The following is a 22961-nucleotide window of genomic DNA, read 5'->3' as shown; positions in this document are numbered from 1 at the left end:
GTCTTTCCTCTAATCAAATTGGGATGCTAACTCTTGCCCATGATGCTCATACATGGTGTTCAATCTGCTGCCTTCTTGCGTTTGACCCTTTTTATTTTTACTGCACAGAAATACCTATCTTCTACAGAAGGTTGCTCAGGTGGACCTTTACATGACACCTTTCTAGATCTCTTCTACTCCAGTCTTTTTTCCCCACTTGAAATTACTTTATATACTTTTTCTTTCTATATTAACATGAGACACACACTCATCCTCATATAGAATTTAAGTTCCTTGAGGGCTGTTACTGGTTTTTAAAATTTTATTAATTCATATATTTTAACATTTATTTTGAAATTTTGAATTGCAAATTATTTCTCTTTAGCCCTGTCCTTCCCCCATTAATAAAAATAATATGATACCCATTATGCAAAATAATTCCATATTTTTATGCTGCCCTATCTCCCTCCTCCCCATAAAAGTAAGAGAACGTTTTTTAAAAATATGCTTCAGTTCATATTCAAGAGTCCATCTGTTCTCTCTCTGCAGGTGAATGGCAGTTTTTTCATCATAAGTCCTTTAGAACTGTCTCTGATCATTGTCTCAATCAGAGTACCTAAGTCTTTCACAGTTGATCACCTAGTGTTCTGGTTTTGCTCACTTCAGGTTGCAGAAATTCATAAGAACTTGTTATTTTTGAGGATCAAGTTAGATTATATGAAAAGTGCTTAATTTATTATAAAGTGCCCACTGGTGCCATTTATTAGAGGAAGAAAATGGATCTAGAAGGCTAACTTTGGATCATATCAACTCATATGAAGAATAGATGAATGTGTTGCCAATACTTTTATTAAACCTCAGACCAAATTAATAGTTAACAGAGTTCATATATACCTTAAACTCTTACATAGAACAATCCTGTCAAAGCCTTATTTGCTTCAATTTTTACATAAATTTAAAGTAGTTTTATTAGTACTGTTAGGTGGCTTAAAAATCAGATACTAGAAAGTGATCCTCCATAGTAATATGCTGAATTATTGTTAGTAAATTAGCATTGTAATATTGTGACAGTCCTCTTTGGACTATCTGCATGTGAATATGAAAATATTCGTCAGAGGCCAGTGATAGTTTGTTTTGGACTGATTGCAAGAGAGATGGGCTTACAAAAACACAGTTCAAATAGTACAGAAAGAGATCACTTTTAGTTCAACGAGGCATAAATCATTTGAAGTGTTTATTAAGTACAGTACAGTATTGAGGCAGTAGTGTACAAGAAAAATATTTTAATGACTCAAAAAATTCACTTTATACTTTTAATTTTAACCTGTATTATTAATACTGTCCACTTTAAAAAATCTAAACAATCAATTAAATGAGGGAAAGAGGGGTGAGGAAGGGAGCAAGCATTTATTAAGGGCCCACTATGTGCCAGGTATTGTTGGAAACTCTTTACATATGTTATCCTACATATATCCTCACAACAACCATTTGAGATAGGAGCTTTTAATACTCCTTATTTAAAGTTGGGGAAACTGAGGCAGGCAGAGATTAAACGACTTGCCCAATGGCACACAGTTTGAAAACAACTGGATCCAGAGTTTTCCCAACTCTCCCCCAAGCTTTCTCCATTGTGTCTTGACTTGTAACTTTTTTCCATTTCTAAGGTGTAATAACTCATACTGAATATTTAATAATGGCTATTTGCACCTATTTATGTGGACTCCTGCACATGTGAGTGTAGGAATCTTGTAACTCAGGAAGCATAGAGGAAGAATTAACAAAATTCATTGTTCCAGTAAAAAATAAGTAGCATATATTACTATGTATAAGCACACATATCTTTTTTTTTGTTAAATATTTCTCAACTTTATTTTATTTTATTTTTATTTTTATACATTTATTAATATTCATTTTTAACCTGATTACATGCTTCATACCCCTACTTTCCCCTTCACCCCCCCTCCTCCCCCCGCTCTCCCCTCACCCATGGCTGACGCACATTTCCTCTGGTTGTAACATGTGTCCTTGTTCAGGGCCCATTTCCATATTGTTGTTAGTTGCATTGGTGTGGTTGTTTCTAGTCCACATCCCCAATCATGTCCACCCCAACCCATGCGTTCTAGCAGTTGTTTTTCTTATATGTTTCCTCTCCTGCAGTCCTTCCTCTGAATGTGGGTAGCGTTCTTTACCATAAATACCTCAAAATTGTCCTGGGTCATTGTACTGCAAAATTTTGCAATTTTAAAATGTATGTGAGATAATCAGAGTAAATAGAAATCAGAAGTCCAGTAGTCAAATTGTCATACTTAGAAATATTTTGAGATACTTATTTATATGGACTAAGAAATTTTTACTTACAATTTTGTTATTAGACTGTTTGGGGTGAAATTTTTCCCCCTAAGTGTGACTTAAGAGTCTTAACAAGTAAAAATTTCTTGAAAGGATAACAAGTATACTTATATTTAACCTAATGGTTTTTTGGGGAAATTCCAGAAACTTGATAATATGATATTTAAGAAAGCTTATCTTCATGTAAAATCCAGTGGAATTACATTGGCTACCGGAGGAAGGGGGGTTTGGGGGAGAGGGAAAGAACATGAATCATGTAACCATGGGAAAATACAAAACAAACACCAAAAACAAATAAATATTTTAAAAGAAGGAAAGCTTATCTTATTATCAGGTAATATATTTATTTAATTTTTCTTTTTAAAGTAAAAATTTTAATATTTTTTTCTTTTATATTTAAAAATAATTTTTATATTAAAAAAAAAAACCTTTACCTTCCATTTTAGAAGCAATACAGTGTGGTAGTTCCAAAGCAAAAGAGAAATGATCACAATGGGTATTAAGTGATTTGCCCAGGGTCACACTATTACAAAGTATTTGTTTGAGACTAGATTTAATCCCAGGACCTCCTATCTCTAGGCCTGACTCTAAATCTACTGCTCCACCTGCCTTTACATTTGTTTTTTATAAAATATTTAATTCTAAATTCTTTCCCTCCCTTTCTGCCCCATTCCCTTTTCTAAAAGACAGGTAATTGGAGATAGATTATATGTGTGTAGTCATAGAAAACATTTATGTATTACCCATGTTACAAAAGAAAACTCGGACCAAAAAAACCAAACAAACCCAAAAATAAGAAAAAGAAAAAAGTTTTTAAAAGTATGCTTTTGAAAGAAAGTTTTAGAAAGTATGCTATAGAAACATATTTACATTGTGTACTTCCTATTCATTTTTATATAGATTAAATATTAAGTACTGATTTTACAAGTTTTAATTGGGTGACCTTCATAAAACACTGGTCTGCCAGGAAAGAAAAATTTTATAATTTTACCATTTGTTATAAGGTTCAAAAAAAAAAACAACTCTTCACTACAGTATTTCACATGATTATGTGATAAGTTTACAACAATATGTCCTACGTAGATTTTATAAGTAGAATAAATAGGTCGAGTGATTTTAAATAGTTTCTTGCAGCTGGGTTTTGTTGGAAACATATAGGAATGCTGAAGATTTATGTGAGTTTATTTTGTAACCTGCAACTTTACTAAAGTTATTGATTATTTCTTCTAGCTTTTTAGTTGTTTTTTCTTGCATTCTCTAGGTATACCATCATATCATCTGCAAAGAGTGATAGTTTAGTTTCCTCATCGCCTACTTTGATCCTTTCAATTTCTTTTTCTTCTCTAATTGCCCCTGATAGCATTTCTAGTACAATATTAAATAGTAATGGTGATGAGCATTCTTGCTTCGCTCTTGATCTTATTGGGAAGGCATCTAAGCAGATGATACTTGCTAATGGTTTTAAATAAATACTGTTTATTATTTTGAGGAAAAGCCCTCTAAATAAAGATTTTGTTTTGTTTTATTTTTTTTAAACCCTTATCTTCTGTCTTGGAGTCATTACTGGGTATTGGCTCCGAGGCAGAAGTGTGGTAAGGGCTGGTCAATGGCGGTTAAGTGACTTGCCTAGGGTCACACAGCTGGGAAGTGTCTGAGGCCAGATTTGAACCTAGGACCTCCCATCTCTAGGCCTGGCTCTCAATCCAATGAGCCACCCAGCTGCCCCCTAAATAAAGATTTTAGAAGAAAATATTTTTAACCTTTTGAGTTTTTCTTTTTCCTTGTATTAGCAATTGTTTTATCTTAGCTCAAGAGAGACACTTTCATTAGTCCCAAATATCCATATTGCTGCCTGATTCTAATATTTCTGATGCATTCTTGTCTATATCAGGCTATCCCTTTAGTGTAATTTATGCTAACTAAAGTTAATAGAGATCTTATATCTCATATAATAAAATCTTATAGATGAGATTTTAAGCATATTATGTTCTTTTTAAACTTACTATTTTCGGTTTCAGGAAGGCATGTTTTAAAAACTTAATGCGCATTATTATCAGTCATATTGCCCACAAAAGGCAAAGATAGCAACAGACGTTCAATATATGAAAAAAGATTCATATCAGTACTCTTTATGTTAGCAAAAGATAGAAACTAATAATATAAAAATATAAAATAATAAATATGAAGAATTCAAAAAATGGGAAGATTTTTATGAGCTGAGGCAGAGTTAAATGAAAATAAGCAAGAAACTAATATGCAAAATGACTACAAAAATATAAATTTAAAACTCAGTGAATATGAAAAATGGCCAAGGTCCTGGAGGAGAATATTTTGTAGAAGAGAATAGCAGTTGATCAGTATTTATTGTTTACATTGTCCTATGGTTATAAATACAGAGAATGAATACAGTATATCCTATATCTTGTCAAATTAAGCTGATCTATCAGATATTTTTGCTTAACTTTTTTTTCCACAATGGAGAGTTCAATCTGTAAGTGAGAATCAGCTGAAATGAATGTGATATAAAGACAAAAAAGGCATCAATAACTTAATTTTAAAGAAAATTAATACGTTTAAGATAACTTAAAAGCAGTTTGGGGGCACATTTACACACCATATGCCTTAGAGCATAAGAGCCTTAGAGATAGGCCTAAATGTAAAAGGTCATTTGATTTTTTTTTTTAATTGGAACAAAAATGATGGAGGTAGCTTTCTCATTTATGGCTATAGGGCAATTCTTGACTATAAAGGGGATGGAAGTTACAAAAATTAAGGGTATTGTTTTATTCCTTGAAATAAAAACAACCCAAATATTTTTTTTTTCAGAAATCTGATCATGAAAAAAATTAGCTGAGAAAAAAACATCTTTAAAATCCACAAGAAAAGCCAGATATAAATAATTTAGAGAATAATAAAATACATGGCCATAATCTGTTAAACTCGAAATAAGTAGTCAAAGGATATAAAGAAATAATCCTCAAAGAATTACAAAGTATTTTAAAAAATTAATTTTTGTTGATATATTCTTCTTTATATCACCAGAATTTCCCCCTCTGTCTTATTCCTCTTCTAGAGCATCACACTATATGACAAATACTGGTTTTTAAAGGAAAAGAGAGAATAGTAAAACTAATCAATATATTGAAAGAGTCTGAAAATATGCACTATGTCACAACCATGCACTTCCTACTTCTACTAAACCATACGGTGAGGGTAGCTTCTCATATCTTTCTCATTTATTCTTCGAAATTTTGCAACATTTACTTTTTTTGCTTGTGTTTTTTTGGTTATTCTTTCTTTTCATTTTCCATGTTGATTATAGTCTTTATAAGGTTTCTTGCCTTGACTTATTTTAGTTTGTATCGTAGCACATACATCTTTCTAAACCTTTGTATTCATCAGTTGCAAATAGCAATATTCCATTACTTTCACATACCACAATTCATTTAATGATTCTCCAATCACCAGACATTTTGTTTTTATTTCTTTACTACTACAAAAAAGTGTTGTTATAAATATTTTAGAGTAAATTGGGACTTTCTTCCGATGTTGCATAATTCAAAATTGCTCTCCAAATGGATTATGCTGATTTTTCAGCTCTATCAGCAATGCACAAATTATGCCTGTCTTCCCACTATCCTGCCAGTTTGGACTATTTTTTGACATCTTTTTCATTTTTTGAGGTATGAAGTAAACCCCACAGTTGGTTTTTTTATTTTCATTTCTCTTATTAGTGATTTGGAGCACTCATTCATAATGTTTTTTAATAGTTTACAATTAAAAAAAATTTTTTTAAACCCTTAATTTCTATGTATTGGCTCCTAGGTGGAAGAGTGGTAAGGGTGGGCAATGGGGGGGTCAAGTGACTTGCACAGGGTCACACAGCTGGGAAGTGTCAGAGGCCAGATTTGAACCCAGGACCTCCTGTCTCTAGGCCTGAATCTCAATCCACTGAGCTACCCAGCTGCCCCTTTTATAATATAGTTTTATATCTTGAAGTGCTCATTCTCTTTTATACCTAACATTTTCATTATTTGTCTTGATGTTTTACATCTATAGAAGTAAATTTATTTCAATTCTATAAAATATTTCTTTGACAAGTTGAAATTCTGATCAACTAAAATGACCAACCATAATTCCAAATATGCTATACGACCTCCATGTAGGGAGTTCCTATGTTCAGAGTGCAGCCCCTTCTTCCTTCCCTTCTCCACCCTTTTCCCTTTCTCTTTCCTCTTCCCTCTTCTTCCTCTTCTCATCTCCTGCCTCCTACTCTTCTTCATCTCTACTCTCCTCCTTCCTTCCCTTTACCAGAAGATTTTACCTTTCCAACCACATTGCTAAAACCATTCTGTTTGTACTTCCCTGTGAATCCTCTCACCTTTCCTATAAACTTTTAAAGGCAAAATACCCTTCTCTGTCCAACATATTCCTTTGGGCATTATGTCCTCCTTAATTTGGATTTAAGTTTCTTAATAGGCTAAACTTTTTGCTTTTGTACTTGTATTTCTATTTCTTTTTTGTGAGCCCAGGTCACCTTCTTAGTATTCTTCATAGATAATCAAAAAAGAAATGAATCATGATCATTGAATTGTCTAAATGGCCAAGAATTTCTAACTAATATGTCTTTAACATTATATTGACTTGCTAGAAAAATTTCTTTGAATATCAATATAAGCAGCAAAACTTCTCTAGTAATCTTTATATTCTAATGATTTACTTAAATGCCTGGTTTAATAGAGCTCTTGACCAGAAGTCATGAAGATTTGAAATCCTGCCTCAGAAACTGAAAAACTGGGTCACCCTGAACTAGTCCCCTAACTTGAGTTAGTTTCCATTTACTTATCTATTGAATAGGGATGATAATTCTACTTAAGTGCTACTTCATAAAGTTACTGTGAGAATTAAATGAGATAATAGATATAAAGTACTTCAAGTTCCATATAAATATTAGCCATGATGATGAGGATGATGATGAGGATGAAGAATGACTTCTAAGTGTCCTTTCTGGGGTTCTTTTTCATCCTTTTTTATTTTTTTTTTCTATTTTGTCACTTTATATTCCAATATGGTTTTCTTTTTTCATTTTTGGAAATAAGTGATAAGAATAAGAACTCTGATTTCCTTGGTATAGAAAATTTCCTCTTAGAGAATTTTCTGTACCAAAGCAGATCTCTCTAATTTAGGCTTGAAAAGATCCTAAACCAATGGTGTCAAATGGAAACAAATTTCTGCAGGCCACATGTTGACTTAGAAAACCACAAATTAATGTTATCTCTGTTGTATAGTGTTTTTTATTTATTTTATTAAGCATTTTTCAGTTTCATTTTAATCTGGTTCTACTGTATTCAGGAATTTTGACAGGGTTTATAAGTTTGACAGCTCTGACCTAGAACACTGGGAAATTAAGACTTGCCCATTGTCACACAATCAGTATATGTAAACAATGAGATGTGTCCCTTATTATTCCTGCTTCTGAGGCCAGTTTTCTAGTCCATGCACTCAATTTCTCTTTTTGTTTTTGTATTATTTTATAAAATTTTCTCCCCCTCTTGTATTTTTTTAATGCCTGATTTCATTACATTATCACAGTTTAACTCATCCCCCTCCTTACTGAACATTAGGTTGCTTGCTTTTGAAAAAAAAAATACATTTAATGTTGTTAAGATAATATTTGAACAAATAGCTCTTTTTTGTTCCTAATAACACTTTCAAATCATGTTCCTAGAAATAGATTAATTGGGGGAAGGGTTATATTTATCCATGTAAATTTAGGGGTGTTTTTTTTTGTTTTTTGTTTTTGCTTCATCTTCTAGGAATTCAGGAGTTTCCAGAAAATATAAAGAACTGTAAGGTTCTGACAATTGTTGAGGCCAGCGTAAATCCTATTTCAAAGTAAGTTTTCTCATTTTGAAATTCATATTATTTTGAATTAAAAAATTCAAATTTAAAGGGCAAATATGTTATAACTTCCTTTGATTGTGAAATTTTATTTTATTAAATTTTAAAATGTTACCAATTTATTACTTTTCCTTTAAATGCTTTTTATTTCTGTTGCAAATTTACCTCCAAGCTGCTGAACTTTGAAACATATATCATCTTTTAGTTTTTGCCAGTCTATAAGAATCAGACAATAGTGTTAGAATAAAAAAAATGACTACACTGTATGGCTACATACTGTTTTTAGGACCCAGGTCTCAATTAGCATTGTTTCTCCTCACTTACAAAGAATACTCTTCTCCTTATATGGGTCAGATCTTTTTCCCTAAAAGTAGAAGAATGGAACCATGTACATAAAATGAAAACTATAAATATAGGCAGACTAGTTTTATTTGGCTTCCAATTTCCAGAAGTTAGAATTGAAAATTGCTTTTCCTAAGGGAATATTTATTTACTATCAGTGCCTGCACAGAGATGATTTGAGAAGAAGGGCTGACATTTTGAATTCTGTTTTATATATTGTTTTTGTCAATGTCTGCTTGATATTTTGATTTAAAATTTTTAATTAAAAAATGTAGCCATACTCAAATTTTTATAATGTTTTACCCAGGTAACTATTTGGTTCATTCTGTCAGTAGGAGGAAGTGATTTGCATTTGAAGGTCTAAAAACATAAAGCTTTTTAATGACCCTAAGCTACTCTGGTACCTAAGTATCTTTTCAATCCTAGTATTTTTGTGCTATTATTATACAGCTACTTCAGTATTTTTTAATATTTTGGTAATTGCAAAAGATTCAATGGGCAAGAAATAAAGAGTAAGTAGATATAAATAGCTGGTACCATATTACCAGTTATAACTAAAGTACAGGTCGTGGCACAAGATTTTATATTTTTATATATATATGTATGTATATATATTATATATATAAAAATATACATCTGGAAAATGAAGTAGGTTGGGCAGGTTGCTAAAACTTTGTTCCCAAAATCATTGAAAATTTTGAGCTCAGTGGATAGATTCCTTCTCAAGAAAGGTTTGAGTGACAAAAATCATACAGTAATAGATAGCTTATATGGATTATAATCTCCACCAATATTGAGAGTTACCCATTTCCTTGGGGTTACATAGCACAGTTTTAGTGCTGCAAGGCCTCCAGAGGTCAGCCATTCTAATCGTTAACTCATTTTGTGTAGCACCAAAACAATAAGGACAATCAGTTGAATTTGTATTATCAAATATATCTCCTTTAATGTACACTTCTACCACATCATTCAGAAGAAGTCATTCGGCCTCAGATTATAAAAGTCCTGAGACTTCCATTCAAATTTTTTTTAATTTTTTTTTATTTTAAACCCTTAACTTCTGTGTATTGACTTATAGGTGGAAGATTGGTAAGGGTAGGCAATGGGGGTCAAGTGACTTGCCCAGGGTCACACAGCTGGGAAGTGTCTGAGGCCGGATTTGAACCTAGGACCTCCCGTCTCTAGGCCTGGCTCTCCATCCACTGAGCTACCCAGCTGCCCCCCTTCCATTCAAATTTTTGATGGTGCTAAGTGTTAGAAAGCTCCTAGTTCAGCTTTCTGAGGCTAAGTAGAACATAGCTGATTGATCCCACTTCTCCCTGTCAGCTTTTCATGTTCTTAGGCCATGAATATTCATATTTCAGATGATATTATTTTAAATAAGAACTATGATACACCTTTGGACTTTTAAATAATATGGTGGTGGTGGTGGTGGTATGGTATGTGGTAACCTTTACCTTCCATCTTTGAATCATTATTATGTTTTGGTTCTAAGGCAGAAGAGCAATAAGGGCCAGACAGTGGGAGTCAAATGACTTTCTCAGGATCACATAGCTAGAAAGTGTCTGAAGCCAGATTTGGCCCCTCATCTTTGACCTAATTCTCAATCTGCTTAGCCACCTATTTGCCCATAATATTTGATTTTTAATTTTTTTTCTTTTAACAGGTTTTTAAATATCTATACTGATAAAATTACTAATATTTGGTTTATCCTTTTCAGAATTCATCTGCAGCACTTTTAACAGACCTTTAAATTTTTTTTTAGCTTCCTGTCATTGTTGTTATGTCTTCATTGTAAACTTATCAACTCCAAACATTAGTATTTTTATTTGTTGGACTAGACTTATGATTTCATTGCTATGAAGGGCCTGCTGAAGAGAAAACTTCCATCTGCCTATGTACTTCAGTATCTATTTTGGCCATGTGCTCAATTCTTAGAGAATTGCCTTGGGACACACTGAAAATGTTAAATCACTTGTCCAGAGTCACAGCTTGCATATAACAGAGGTGTCTATTTTTATATTTATATCCCCAGTGCTTAGCACAATGCTTTGCACATAGTATTTAATGAATGAATTTTAATCCATTTGTTTTCATTACTTTCTGCTTCTAGCCTCACTGGTTTTTACATAGCACCAAAAATAATTACTAGAGACCAACAAAATTTGTTCAGTTTAATTTTAAACATTTATTTTAAACATTATAGTAAAAAAAAATTTGCAGTATGAGTTATCATTTTGTTTTTTTTTTTACTAGCACCATTTAGTTTCACATTAAAATGATTTGCTAAACCTGTTTTTGTTTTTTAATTTCCTTTCTGCTTAGATTTTAAAATCATTGTATATTTGGTGATACATTGTTTCTGTATTTGAGTATGTTTGTTTCTTAGTAATCTTTCTTTATATTTGGCAAGACAGTTGTAACACTTTGGGGAGGGAATTAGAGAGTGATCCAACCCTGTGGTATCATCATTGTGAGGAATTCAGAGTAAATTTCCTCTACAGATACACCTGAGCAATTTATTTATACCCTTCTTGCCTTCTATAGTTTATTTCATCTGAAGTCACTCTACTCACATACTCTCCTCTGCTATTAATTTTCAGTCATCTTTCTCTTGATTCTTTCTCAACTGCCTTCATATACTCTTAACCTGTAAGTCCTTTACTTTAGACCTTTTTATCTCTTCAAGCTCTCGTTATATATCTTTCACAAACTTTTTGAAATTTCCTGTACTTATTTGCCTCTGCCTCCTCTCTTTCTGCTTCTGACTTCAGAGACTGAACTTTTAAATTGTTTTCTCAAAAGTTATCAATGATATCTTAATTACTAAATCTGGTGGTCTTTTCTTAGTCCTCATTCTTCTTGACTGTTTTGCTCATTTATCACCTCTTGATCACCTCTTTCTAGGTGCTTGCTCCTTTCTGGGTTTTTATGACACTGCTCTCTCTTGGTTGGCTTTTACACTATATGATTGCTCAGTAGCTTTTGCTATCTAATTTTTTTTATTTTATGCCCTCTAACTATGGTTATTACTCAAAACCCATACACCCTTTCCTCTTGTGTCTCTACACACGCACTTTTTCTTTTAAACCCTTACCTTTCGTCTTGGAGTCAACACTGTGTATTGGTTCCAAGGCAGAAGAGTGGTAAGGGCTAGGCAATGGGGGTCAAGTGACTTGTCCAGGGTCACACAGCTGGGAAGTGTCTGAGACCAGATTTGAACCTAGGACCTCCTGTCTCTAGGCCTGGCTCTCAATCCACTGAGCTACCCAGCTGCCCCCTCTACACACACTTTTGGTGGCCTTATGGTCTCATGGGTTTAATGATCATTTCCACACAGACAACTACAAGATCTATATATCCAGCCCAGTTTCTTGCCCAAACTTTAATTCTCAGTTAAAAGCTATATCTTGGATATTTCTAAGTAGATTTCCCAGAAACACCTCAAGTGCAACATATCCAAAAGAAAGCTCTTTTCCACTGGAAAATCTCTTTTCCAGTTTCCTGTTTCTATTGAGGGCACTACCATTCTTCCAGTTTCCAAAGTTCTCAACTTTAGCTTTCCCTTTTCTTTCCTACTCACCCTGCACATCTAATCATTTGTCAGATTTTGTCATTTCTTTCTTTTATCAATTTCTCTTTCAACCAAGCCCCTTCTTTCTACACACGCAGCCTCTACCTTACTTCAGATCCTCATCACCTCATGCCTACATTACTGCAATGGCTTCTATGTTGCTTTCACTGCTTCAAGTTTCTCCTCTTCAGTATTTCTCCCATACTTCTACCAAAATAATTTATATAGTTTTTCTTACTTTGCTATTCTCCTATTTAACACTCTCCACTGGCTTTCTATTCTAGGTTAAAATAAGAACTCTTATTGCTTTTTAATGTCATTCACAACCTGATGCAAGCCCTTCCTCCTCTTCCTCCCTTATTTTCTCCCTCCCTCTTTTCCTTCTTCCCTTCCTCCTTCCTTCTTCCCCTTCTGTCTTAGAATTGATACCGAGTCGAACAATAAGGGTTAGGCACTTGGGGTAAAGTGACTTGCCCAGGGTCCCACCAGTAGGAAGTATTTGAGGGATAGATTTGAACCCAGGATTTCCAGACTTGGTGCTCTATCCACTGAGCTACCTAGCTGTCCCTGCCTATTGTTATTGTATATTACTCTCCTTCTTGTACTCTTATGATTCTATTACATTGGCCTTATCTCTGTTGCTCTCACACAGAATTTAATTTCATTCCCTATGTTTGGAAGGTTCTTCCTTTCCACCTCTACCTTACTGAATACCTCTTTTTCTTGAGGACACAGCTCATATAACATCTTCTGCATATGAACCCTTTCTTAATCCCCCCAACTGCTCATGTTCTCCCTCCATAACCACCTTGTATTTGTTATCAATAAGCTTTATATATGTTTGTTTCCCTATTCCCTTCACCAAATTATAAGCAGGAATTCTTTCAGTCTTTGCATTTGTATCTCTAGGGTCTAGTGTATTTCTAGCACCTAGTATATAATAGGGGCTTAATAAATACATATTGTTTAATTGATTGAGAGTTGAGGGGATGCAGAAAAGTTACAAAAAATTACTAATGGACATATAGCTAGTATGTATCAGAGGACTTTGGATGCAGGGAACTCCAGGAGAACTGGTCCTTTTATCTGCCATGCCACACTACTTTTCAACTATACTTTATTTTCCCTACATGGATAATTAATTGTTTTTATCCATCTTTCAAAACATGGAATAGTTTTGTTCTGCTTTGGTAGAAGCCTGCCACTCACTGATCCTTCAAGTGGTGAAGTAAGAAATTTAGAGATTATCTGTGGAATTAATTTTAAATTTGTCCTGAATTATTACAGATGGCTCCTTGGTATAATTTTAGTATTATTAAGATCAACAAGAAAGTTTTCATGAATTTTCAAACTATTTAAATGTATATGTGTTTTTATTTGTAAATTGCCACAAAGAAGAATCTTCAACTAGGGGATATAGATAGAAGAATTTAAAAAATGCAAATCAATCTCATATGTTCTTTAAAAATCTTGATGACATTAATACCAAAAAAAGAGAGAATTAAATTGAAGATCCTGTTTTTCAATGCAGACTTCCTGATGGATTTTCTCAACTGTTAAACCTAACTCAGCTGTATCTGAATGATGCTTTCCTTGAGTTCTTGCCAGCCAATTTTGGCAGGTAAGTTGTGTTATATACAGATTTCACTTTTCCAAGTATATATAGTAATAGAAGTATCTTTGTTCTTTCTTTTAATTGACTTTTCAATTTTTTCATTTATTAAATTAATGTTGTTTTTCCAGTTATGTTTTTGACAATTTCTTATTTAGTTTGATTGCATTGTTAATTCTTTTCACAGTTTTCCTAAGTAAATTATAATGGGAAAAACTCCAGTGGTGATTACTTTTCATATATATTGCCATATTATATAGTCTAAATATTAAGATTGTGGGATTTTAGAGTTGGAAAGAGATTTCATAAATTATAAGACTCAACTATATCACCATTTCACAGATAGACACACTGAGGCTCCTAGAGTGGAATTTTTTTAATTTAATATTTAATTTTTTCAATCCCACAAAGCATCTTAGATGGATTTGAAAAGGACTCCTATTCCAATTTCAGTACTCTTTCCACTGTGCCATTTTGCTTTTCTGATTTTGGTAATATTCAGAATTTAAAAAACCATAATCAATTTCATTTCACATCTATACCAAAGGTTGTTATCAAACTCTCCAAAAAGTTTTTTTAAATTGGAAGATAAGATATTTTTCTAATTATTTCTTTGCACACTGTTCTTTGCCTTCCCAACAGCTACCCTAACACAGCCATTCTTAATGATCCTCATTGGTTGCTTAATTATTATAATCATTACAACTTGCCATTTTATTCTCATTTTATCCTCTTGTTCTTATTTCACAGATAGGGAAACTGAGGTTCAAGGAGGCAATGATGTCACCTATTGAGTCAGGAATCAAGTTGGGACTAGAATCCAGGGATCTCTTAAGTTCACTAAACCATTTAAGTGGCAAGAAACATGAATATCTTTCTTTCTTACTCAGACTATGCACCCTTCTTCCACAACAAAATAAAACTACCAAAACAGACTTTCAACACCTCCACTATTTTTATTTTTAACTCTACTTTAGATTAAAATACAAGTGTTTCTTCAGCCTATTATTTTGGGAATGACTTCTACCCATCATTTCTAAAAGCTGACCAAACTAGATGACTTCGTATTTCTTAAACTTAACACACCATCTCTTGCTTTTTTTTATATTTGCAGAGGACTATCAGACCTCACCTCTTAAGTTTTGCTAGGTCCTTTCTCAGGACTTTCTGCAGAACCTGGTCTCCACAGGCATCCTCCAAACAAATTCCCTGCTTCAGCTCACTCTGTCCTACAGTTTTTTGCTATGGTTGAACCCTCAGGTCTTGTCTGGGATAAGATCTTATTGCTAGCTTCCATCCACTTAACCCAGGGTAACCAGTATCTTCAAATCCCTTCTATTCTTATTTCTTGTGAGAATGGCCTGCTGGGGCCTTGCTGAACTCAGCATTACTAGCTGACATGAAGAGAAATCTTTTAGAAGATCCTTCTATAGTCTCATTATGTACTGCAGTCCATAGACTTCTTTTCAGCTACCAGTATTTTGCCTGGTTTCGTTCTTCAGTAGTTATCATATTTTCAATGATGACTGGCCCTGACTTCATTTCCTTCTAACCTATAACTTTTTTTTAGGCTCTTTCACTGACTACCCCCCCCCCCCCACTTCCACTGCCCTTCCTTATCCTGAATTCTTGATCTACCAATTCACCTCAACAATATCTTCTACTGTGGAATCTCTTGTTTTCTTGTCCTATCATTGAACAAATGTCAAAATCCAATCCTGGTTTTCTTACACCATCTTCTTTCTTATTCACATGCTACTAAAAATGAAGCCATGTTTAGCCCAGGTCCTTATTTGATTTCTCTCTAATTGAATCACTATTCCATTCTCCATAGGGACTAAGCCAAAATTCTCTTCTCTCAAGTTTCTAATAGACCCCCTTCTTTTACTATCTCTGCTGATGGACTCCATATCATCAAAATTACTCCAGCGTCTTTCTCAGTGCTCTCAGGACATTCTCCTTACAAACTGCTCCTCCTCCCCACCATGTACCAATGATCCAAATCTCTTCCCCCTTTACACATTTTGCCCTGACTTTATCCCCTACATTCTCTCTCCCTATGACTTATTCCCATATCTGCTTTACCTTTAAGAAACCCTTATTCGATCTTACTGTTCTTGTTGTTTCTTGTCTTCCTCCTCTTTCTTTTAGACACTCTTTAAATTTCTGCTCTCATCATTTAGCTGCAACAATTGTATTTAAGATCATGGATCAATTTTTAATTACTATGATATATTATAAAAGCTATGTAATATATCTTTATTATATATTTTTTTCTCAGATCTCTCTTCTTGACCTCTATTCAGCATTTGACACTGATGATAATTTCCTCATCCACTATATTCCCTCTTCTCTAGATTCTTGTGATACTACTTTTTCCAGATACTGCTTCCCAGGATCCTTTGCAGGTTCTTCATGTCATTGCTATGAACTTTTTCCTTCCAGTTAGATGGAAGTTTTCAGAGAAGACTGCAGGATCAAATATAAATGCCTATCTTTGATATTTAAAAGCTTCTTCCTGTCTTTATATTCCTGCCTACCCTCCATTTACTCTGCAATCCATCTATACTCCCTATTTGATGTTCCTCAAATAGACCACTCCAACTTCTCTTTCAGTTCCATTGCATTGGCTGCCCTCCACTCCTTGAACGAATGCTCCCTTTGATTGTCAACCTGGAGTTTTCTCAGCTTCCATTTTAAAAAATAAATTTTTTTCCATCATTGTCTACAGAAAGTTTTTTTACATTAGTTTTCTGACATTTTGTAATCCCATTTCTCTCTTTCCTCAGCTTTCTTAACACTCAGCTCCCAATTTCAGGAGACTTTCCCCAGTCCCCCAAACATTGCCTTCCTCTCTGAGGATCTATTCTTTGTATCTTGCATTTGCCTATCTATTTACATTCTCTCTCCCCATTTAGAAAGTTGCTTTCCTAATTTTCTGCCTCTCAGAGTTTGTGTCTTCCTTTACTATTTGATTCAGATGACTCTTAAATTTCATCCCAACCCCCCACAGTGTCAGACATATTTCTTTTCAGTTTGCCTTTTGTTATGCTTATTCACAAATGAAGGGAAAAGTTTTATAATTTTTCATTTGTGTGTATGTGTGTTTTGTGGTTTGGGGTTTTTATAATAATGTTCTCCCTCATCCCCAATATTTGACATTTTGCCCACTTTCATTTTCTTGGTTGGTTCTTAATAAATGATTGTTGATTTCTCAATAACCTCAAAACTGCTCTTCAAGTTAGAACTCTTTCTGTACTAATTTGAACTTCTCTTACACTCTTTATTTTCTTGAATTAACTTCTGCTTCCTCTCTTCCTGTCATTGATTGAGAAATATAGTTGTGTGTGTGGGGGGCAGCTAGATGAGTCAGTGATTTGAGAGTCAGTCCTAGAGACAGGAGACTTAATAGCTATGCAAATCACTTAACCCTCATTGCCTAGCCCTTACCATTCTTCTGCTTTAGAACCAATATACAGGATTCTATGCAGAAATTAAAGGTTTAAAAAATAAGAACATACTTATGTAAATTTTGGTGGTTTTTCTTTTTTCTTCCATTTGATGTTGTTGAAAAGTCATGAATAAGCTGGCTTAATTGGATATCCTTCTCCAGTTTTATTCCCTTTGCTTTTCCTGTGTTTTTTTGTTTATTTTTAGGTATTACAATGTATAATCTTATAGCATTCTTCTTTTTTTTAATCCTTACCTTCCACCTTTATAATTGATAGCAAGTTCAATTTTAAGGCAGAAAAACAGTAAAGGCTAGACAGTAGATCTTGGATCACACAGCTAGTATAAGGATGATATTAGAAAATAAGCATTGTTTTATTAGTATAGAGATAAGAAGTAAAGAAGAAGCTGGCTTGAGAAAGAATTGGAGTTTCAAACAGAGCTGAGAGAAGTGTGTTAATTTCAAATATTGACAGTTGTAACCATTTTTCTATGACAGTTACTCTCTGGGTGTTGCAGTTTGACAGTTGGTCTCTGGCATTTGGCAGAGTCACAGGGACTTTCTCCCTCAGGGCTGGAGAATGTAACATCTTTGCCTCTCTCTGTCTGAATGAAAGACCTGAAGGAGCTTAGTGTTTTGTTTTCCAACTTGGGAAACACTATTGATTATATATTACTGTTTATAGATTGATTAAACTCTGAGAAGACCAAAGAAACCCTGGTCTTTGGTTTGGACTCTGAATCTGTTAAGGCTCAGAGTCCTAATGTGATTCTTTTTGAGACTCAACCAGCTAGCCTTTGTTATTTTTATAACTTAAAGGCGAAGTAAAGAATTATAAGGATAATAGTGGTAGTTTTATTTATAATAGTATAAATTTGGGCTAGTCAGATCAGGGAGGATTAGAGTAGTCTGTGAAACACAGGAGAGTGGTTTCTTGCAGAACCAGAGAGTTTTATTTGGGTGTAGTTATAATCCCTTAGAATTAGAAATCCTTTTTATCCTTATATATTTTAAATAAATAGTTTAGATAGTTTATTTTTCTATGAAAAGAGTCTTCTTGTGCCTGGCTCTGAAGGGAAGTTCATCTGTGAGCTTCACTTCATTTTATCACTGAAGATACTTTTTTTGATTACATCTATCAAAAGTATCTGAAACAATTTTGAAACTTTATTTCCATAGTTTTCCCCTTTATTTTTGTGCTTGCCTATAATTATTTTTACATTAGTAAGCATCATCATTCTTTGCCACATTTAATAAAGGTATTTTAATTCATGTTTCTCTACTTGGAAATCACATTAGAGTATTTGCTGAATAAGGCATTTTCTTGACTCTAATTGTCTTGTCTTTATTAATTTTCCTAAATTATGATAGTATATTCAAGTTTCTGTACTTTTTTTCTGTTTCCCATTTTAGTTACCAGCATTTTGTTCAAATAGTTCAGTTTGGAGTGGTCTCAATTGTACAAACTCCATATTCAGCTCATCTTTATTATTCTATTTTGGATTTGATTTTGATCTTTACAAAGTTGAGTATACAGAAACAGCTATTTGGGAAAATGTCTTCATTATTAATCAGTTATTTCCAGTCAGCATATTTTAATATAGTTAGCTTTTGTTTTTATACTATTTTCAATTACTTCTTCCTTCTATTGGTAAATTATCTTATAATAGCAAATAATATCTTCTTAAGATAAACCAAATCAAAAAGGGGGACCGTCTCACAATTTATGCCATATTCAACTTATAGAAACTCCATCCACCTCCCTGTTTTCTCATTTATTGTTCCTTTATAGTTCTTTAGAATATAATTGCTTATATCCTGACAGAAGAGATTTCTCTTTTTTTTAAACCCTTACCTTCTATCTTAGCAATAATTTTTTTTAACAACCCTTGCCTTCTACCTTATAATTGAAACTGTGTATCAGTTCTAGGTGCAAAAGAGGGTCAAGGGCTAGGCAAGGGTCACTTAGCAAGGAGGTGTCATTGAGATCAGATTTGAACCCAGATCACTCCAACTCCAGACCTGGCATTCTTTTCTATTGTGCTACCTAGTTGTTCCTAAAAGTAATTTCAAAGGATATCTCTGGTTCAGTGGTCTCATCTCCAAAAGAGGAGACTTGTCTCTAATTCCCAAGGGCAATGTGAATCCATGAAACAACAATGACAACAAAATGATAACAAAGTCAAAGTATGAAAAATAGAAGAAAAATACAAGATTTCATAGCAAAAACAACTGACACAGGAAAGAGATTGAGGAGAAAGAAAATTTAGAATCATTGGACTATCTGATTTCCATAACCAAAAAAAGAGCCTAAATATCATTTCAAAAAATCCTAAAAAATAATTTTCCATATCTTTTCGAAGGAAAAGTTATTGTGGAAATAGAATCCAATAGTCACCTCTTTAAAGAAACTTCAAAATGAAAAGGCCCATTAACATTATAGTTAAATTCCAGTGCATGCTGTTCAGAAAAACTACTGTAAGCAGCCAGAAGAATTAATTTAAGTTCCAAGGAGCCACAACCAGGATCACACAAAATTTAGTAGCCATCTCTTTAAAGGAGCAGAGCACTTAATGGGCAAAAATAATTTACCTAGCAATATGAGAAAAAAAAATTGGATCTTAATGAGAGGACCTCTTAGCATTCCTGATGAAAAGACCAGAATTTGGAGAAACTGTGAAATTCAAACAAAGAATTGAAGAGAATTACAAGGTAAAAATGAAAGAACAATGAGAAAAGGAGGTCCTCAAATAGACAGTCATCCTTATATTGCCTTGAATGTATTATTAATATAATTATATATTTGTTCCTTATTTTATTAAGGGTTATAAGCTTATTGTTTTGTTATAAGCTTTTTGTTGCCTGTTCAGCATAACTTGTAGTTAACACAATAAAAAAATGTTCATTTAGTAAGTATATGGCACATAATGTACATACAATAAAATTTTGATCTATTTATATTATAGTACAGTTTTAATTTAGTCACTATGTTGAGTCATTGTTCTATAGTAACCAGATTTTGTTTTTAATCTTTTTTTTTATTTAACAGGTTAACAAAACTTCAGATTTTGGAACTTAGAGAAAACCAGTTAAAAATGTTGCCAAAGTAAGTAAGGATAAATCATTAAAATGTATGTGAGTTCTTTTTATCCTTCTTTAAATTAGCTTCACCTTTTTTCTTTGTAATTATGGTTAATCTCTGTATTGGTCATTTCTTAAGTTTTTAAAATTGTTCCTTTTTATGTTGTATACATTTTTTTCTCTCCTTCCCCATATCTAAAGATGCATCAGTTCATAAAAGTCTTTAGAGGTCTCTCTGAAACTGTTCATCCATTTCTTCCAGCACTTTAGTATTCCATCAGACTCTTATACAATAATTCATACTATATAAATCCCTAACCAAGGAGCATCCTTTTAATTTCCATTTGTTTGCTGTTACTAAAAACAGCAGCTAGTAACATTTTTGTACCCAATTTTTATACAAAGATTTTTTTTAGAATTTTTAATAGAATTTTTCCCTCTTTGTAGTTTTCGATAAGCATTATAATTTTATCTCTGGATCAGAAGCTTATGTGCAGATAATATTATCTTTTAATATTATTGCTTTTCGCTTCACTATTTCCAAATTTTCTTCCACTTCAGTGTATTTGCATCCCTAATTGTCTACAGTCTTTGTTTCTACCTTTCAATACATATTCTTTTTAAAAACTAGATAGCTCTCATTCTTCAGATTTTTTGGGGGGGCTTATTTTGCACATGGATTTAAAGCCCTTACTCTAAAGGAGTGTACTTTGTAGTCCAGAGGTCAAGGCCACTCAATATATAATTGTATTAGAGATCAGAATATTGTAAGTTTCATAAAAGATGAACTTTTTATTACTCTAATTATTGCAAAGATCTCTTATCTTCTTTGACTGTCATCAGACTTGAGTTTTTATCTTCAGTGGTCAACAAATATTTTATAGATTTATTGATGTCAGTTTGCATAGTGAAATGATGACATGAGTGAAATTCTAAAGATGCTAATAATGATCTCTAAATTTTGCTTAACACAAAATTAAGAGTACAAGCCACAATAGTCAGCTGGCATTATTTGTGCAGCAAGTGCTTACCAGGTGCCAGGCACTATGGCTAACGATTGTTATTTCTCAATGCCTACTATGTGCCTGTATCAGTGTACTATTCTGGGAACTGTGTAGAGATGATAATTGAACCTTGAAGAAGATTGTCACTAGCATAAACTGCTGTAAGAGAGGTCAGACAGAATGAGGATTGAGAAAAGGCCATTAGATTTTGCAATTAAGAGGATTGGAAACAGAAGTCAGGAGGGTTTACTTGAAGGATGAGTTTGGAAGTCATATTGCTTTATTTTAGAAGATAATAAGGGGAATGAATAAGAGGAAGCAAGAAAAGTTTAGCTTCTGGCTTGCTACTTAACTTCTCTCCTACCTCCAATAAGCAGGATAAAAGTAAATACTTCTACTTGTTTTGGCTTGTTCCATTGGTACTATTTCCTCCTCCTTCATCCTTGCAAAGGATGAATTATGTCTCTCCTAGTTGGTCAACAACTTTTTATAATTCACATTTTAAGATGTATTAAGGTTTACCAAAAAAATCAATAATAGTCTCTTCTTGTCTAAGGTTACCTTGTGTCTCCTTTTTGTATCTTGTATATATACATTTTAACCCTTACCTTCCAGCTTAGAATCAATACTGTGTATTGGTTTCAAGGCAGAAGACTGGTAAGTGCTAGGCAGTAGGGCAAGTAAGTGATTTGCCCAGAGTCAAATTGCTAGGCAGTGTCTGAGGTCAGATTTGAACCCAGGACCTTTTGCCTCCAGGCTCTTTCCACTTTACTACCTAGCTGACCCCCATGTATAGATTTTTAAAGGAGAAAATGGATAGTAAAACTATACTAGTGGGAGACCTGAATCTCTCCCTCTATCAGATCTAGCTAAATCAAACCAAAAAATAAATAAGAAAGAGGTAAGAGTTGCGAATGAAATCCTAGAAAAATTAGAGTTAATAGATATGGAGAAAAGTAAATAGGGACAAAAAGGAATATACCTCTTCTCAGCAGCATATGGTACATTCACAAAGATTGATCAGGTACTAGGGAATAAAAACAAGCAAAAATAATAAATGCAACTTTTTCAGATCATAATGCAATAAAAATTATAATTAGTAAGGGTATATGGAGAGGCAAATCAAAAATTAATAGGAAATTAAACAATATGATTCTCTAAAATTGGTTAAAGAGCAAATCATAGAAACAATCATTGATGTCATTGAAGAGAATGACAATGAGGAGACATCATATCAAAACCTATGGGATGCAGCCAAAGCAGTACTCAGAGGAAAATATATATCCCTGAGACCAGAATTATAGAGACAATCATCCTAAATATTAATTTTAACTTGGTTTTAAAAATATGTTGAACCAAATTAACCTTGTACCCAAATATTAAAATCACATTTCTTTTAGTCTTGGTGATTAGCCTTGGGAATTGAGAAATATAGTGATTTGCACTATAAGTGTCAGAAGTAGGTCTTGAATCCAGGTTTCCCAACTCAAATCATCTATTGCAGAACACTACTGGCTTTAATAATCCATCAGAATGCGAAACATTTAAATGTAGTTACTTTTATAGTAATTCTTTTTTAATCTGTTCACACAGAACCATGAATAGACTAACTCAGCTGGAGAGATTGGATTTGGGAAGTAATGAATTCACAGAAGTGGTAAGTTAAAA

The 22961-nt window shown here is 33.3% G+C and overlaps 1 protein-coding gene across 1 annotated transcript in view; it reads left to right on the top strand.

Moving 5' to 3' along the window:
- The window catches only part of ERBIN (erbb2 interacting protein), a 105457-nt gene that overhangs the window by 12061 nt on the left and 70435 nt on the right, over positions 1–22961 (top strand). The window contains exons 4-7 of the mRNA XM_044663502.1: positions 8145–8223; positions 13677–13766; positions 20258–20314; positions 22887–22950. Of these exons, the coding sequence (XP_044519437.1) occupies positions 8145–8223; positions 13677–13766; positions 20258–20314; positions 22887–22950 (290 nt within the window). The remainder of the gene's footprint in view (positions 1–8144; positions 8224–13676; positions 13767–20257; positions 20315–22886; positions 22951–22961) is intronic.

This window comes from Gracilinanus agilis, chromosome 1, assembly GCF_016433145.1.
Source record: "Gracilinanus agilis isolate LMUSP501 chromosome 1, AgileGrace, whole genome shotgun sequence".
Classification (NCBI taxonomy): Eukaryota; Metazoa; Chordata; class Mammalia; order Didelphimorphia; family Didelphidae; genus Gracilinanus; species Gracilinanus agilis.
The sequence above is the reverse complement of the archived record's forward strand: the minus strand, read 5'-3'. Positions and strand labels throughout refer to the sequence as shown.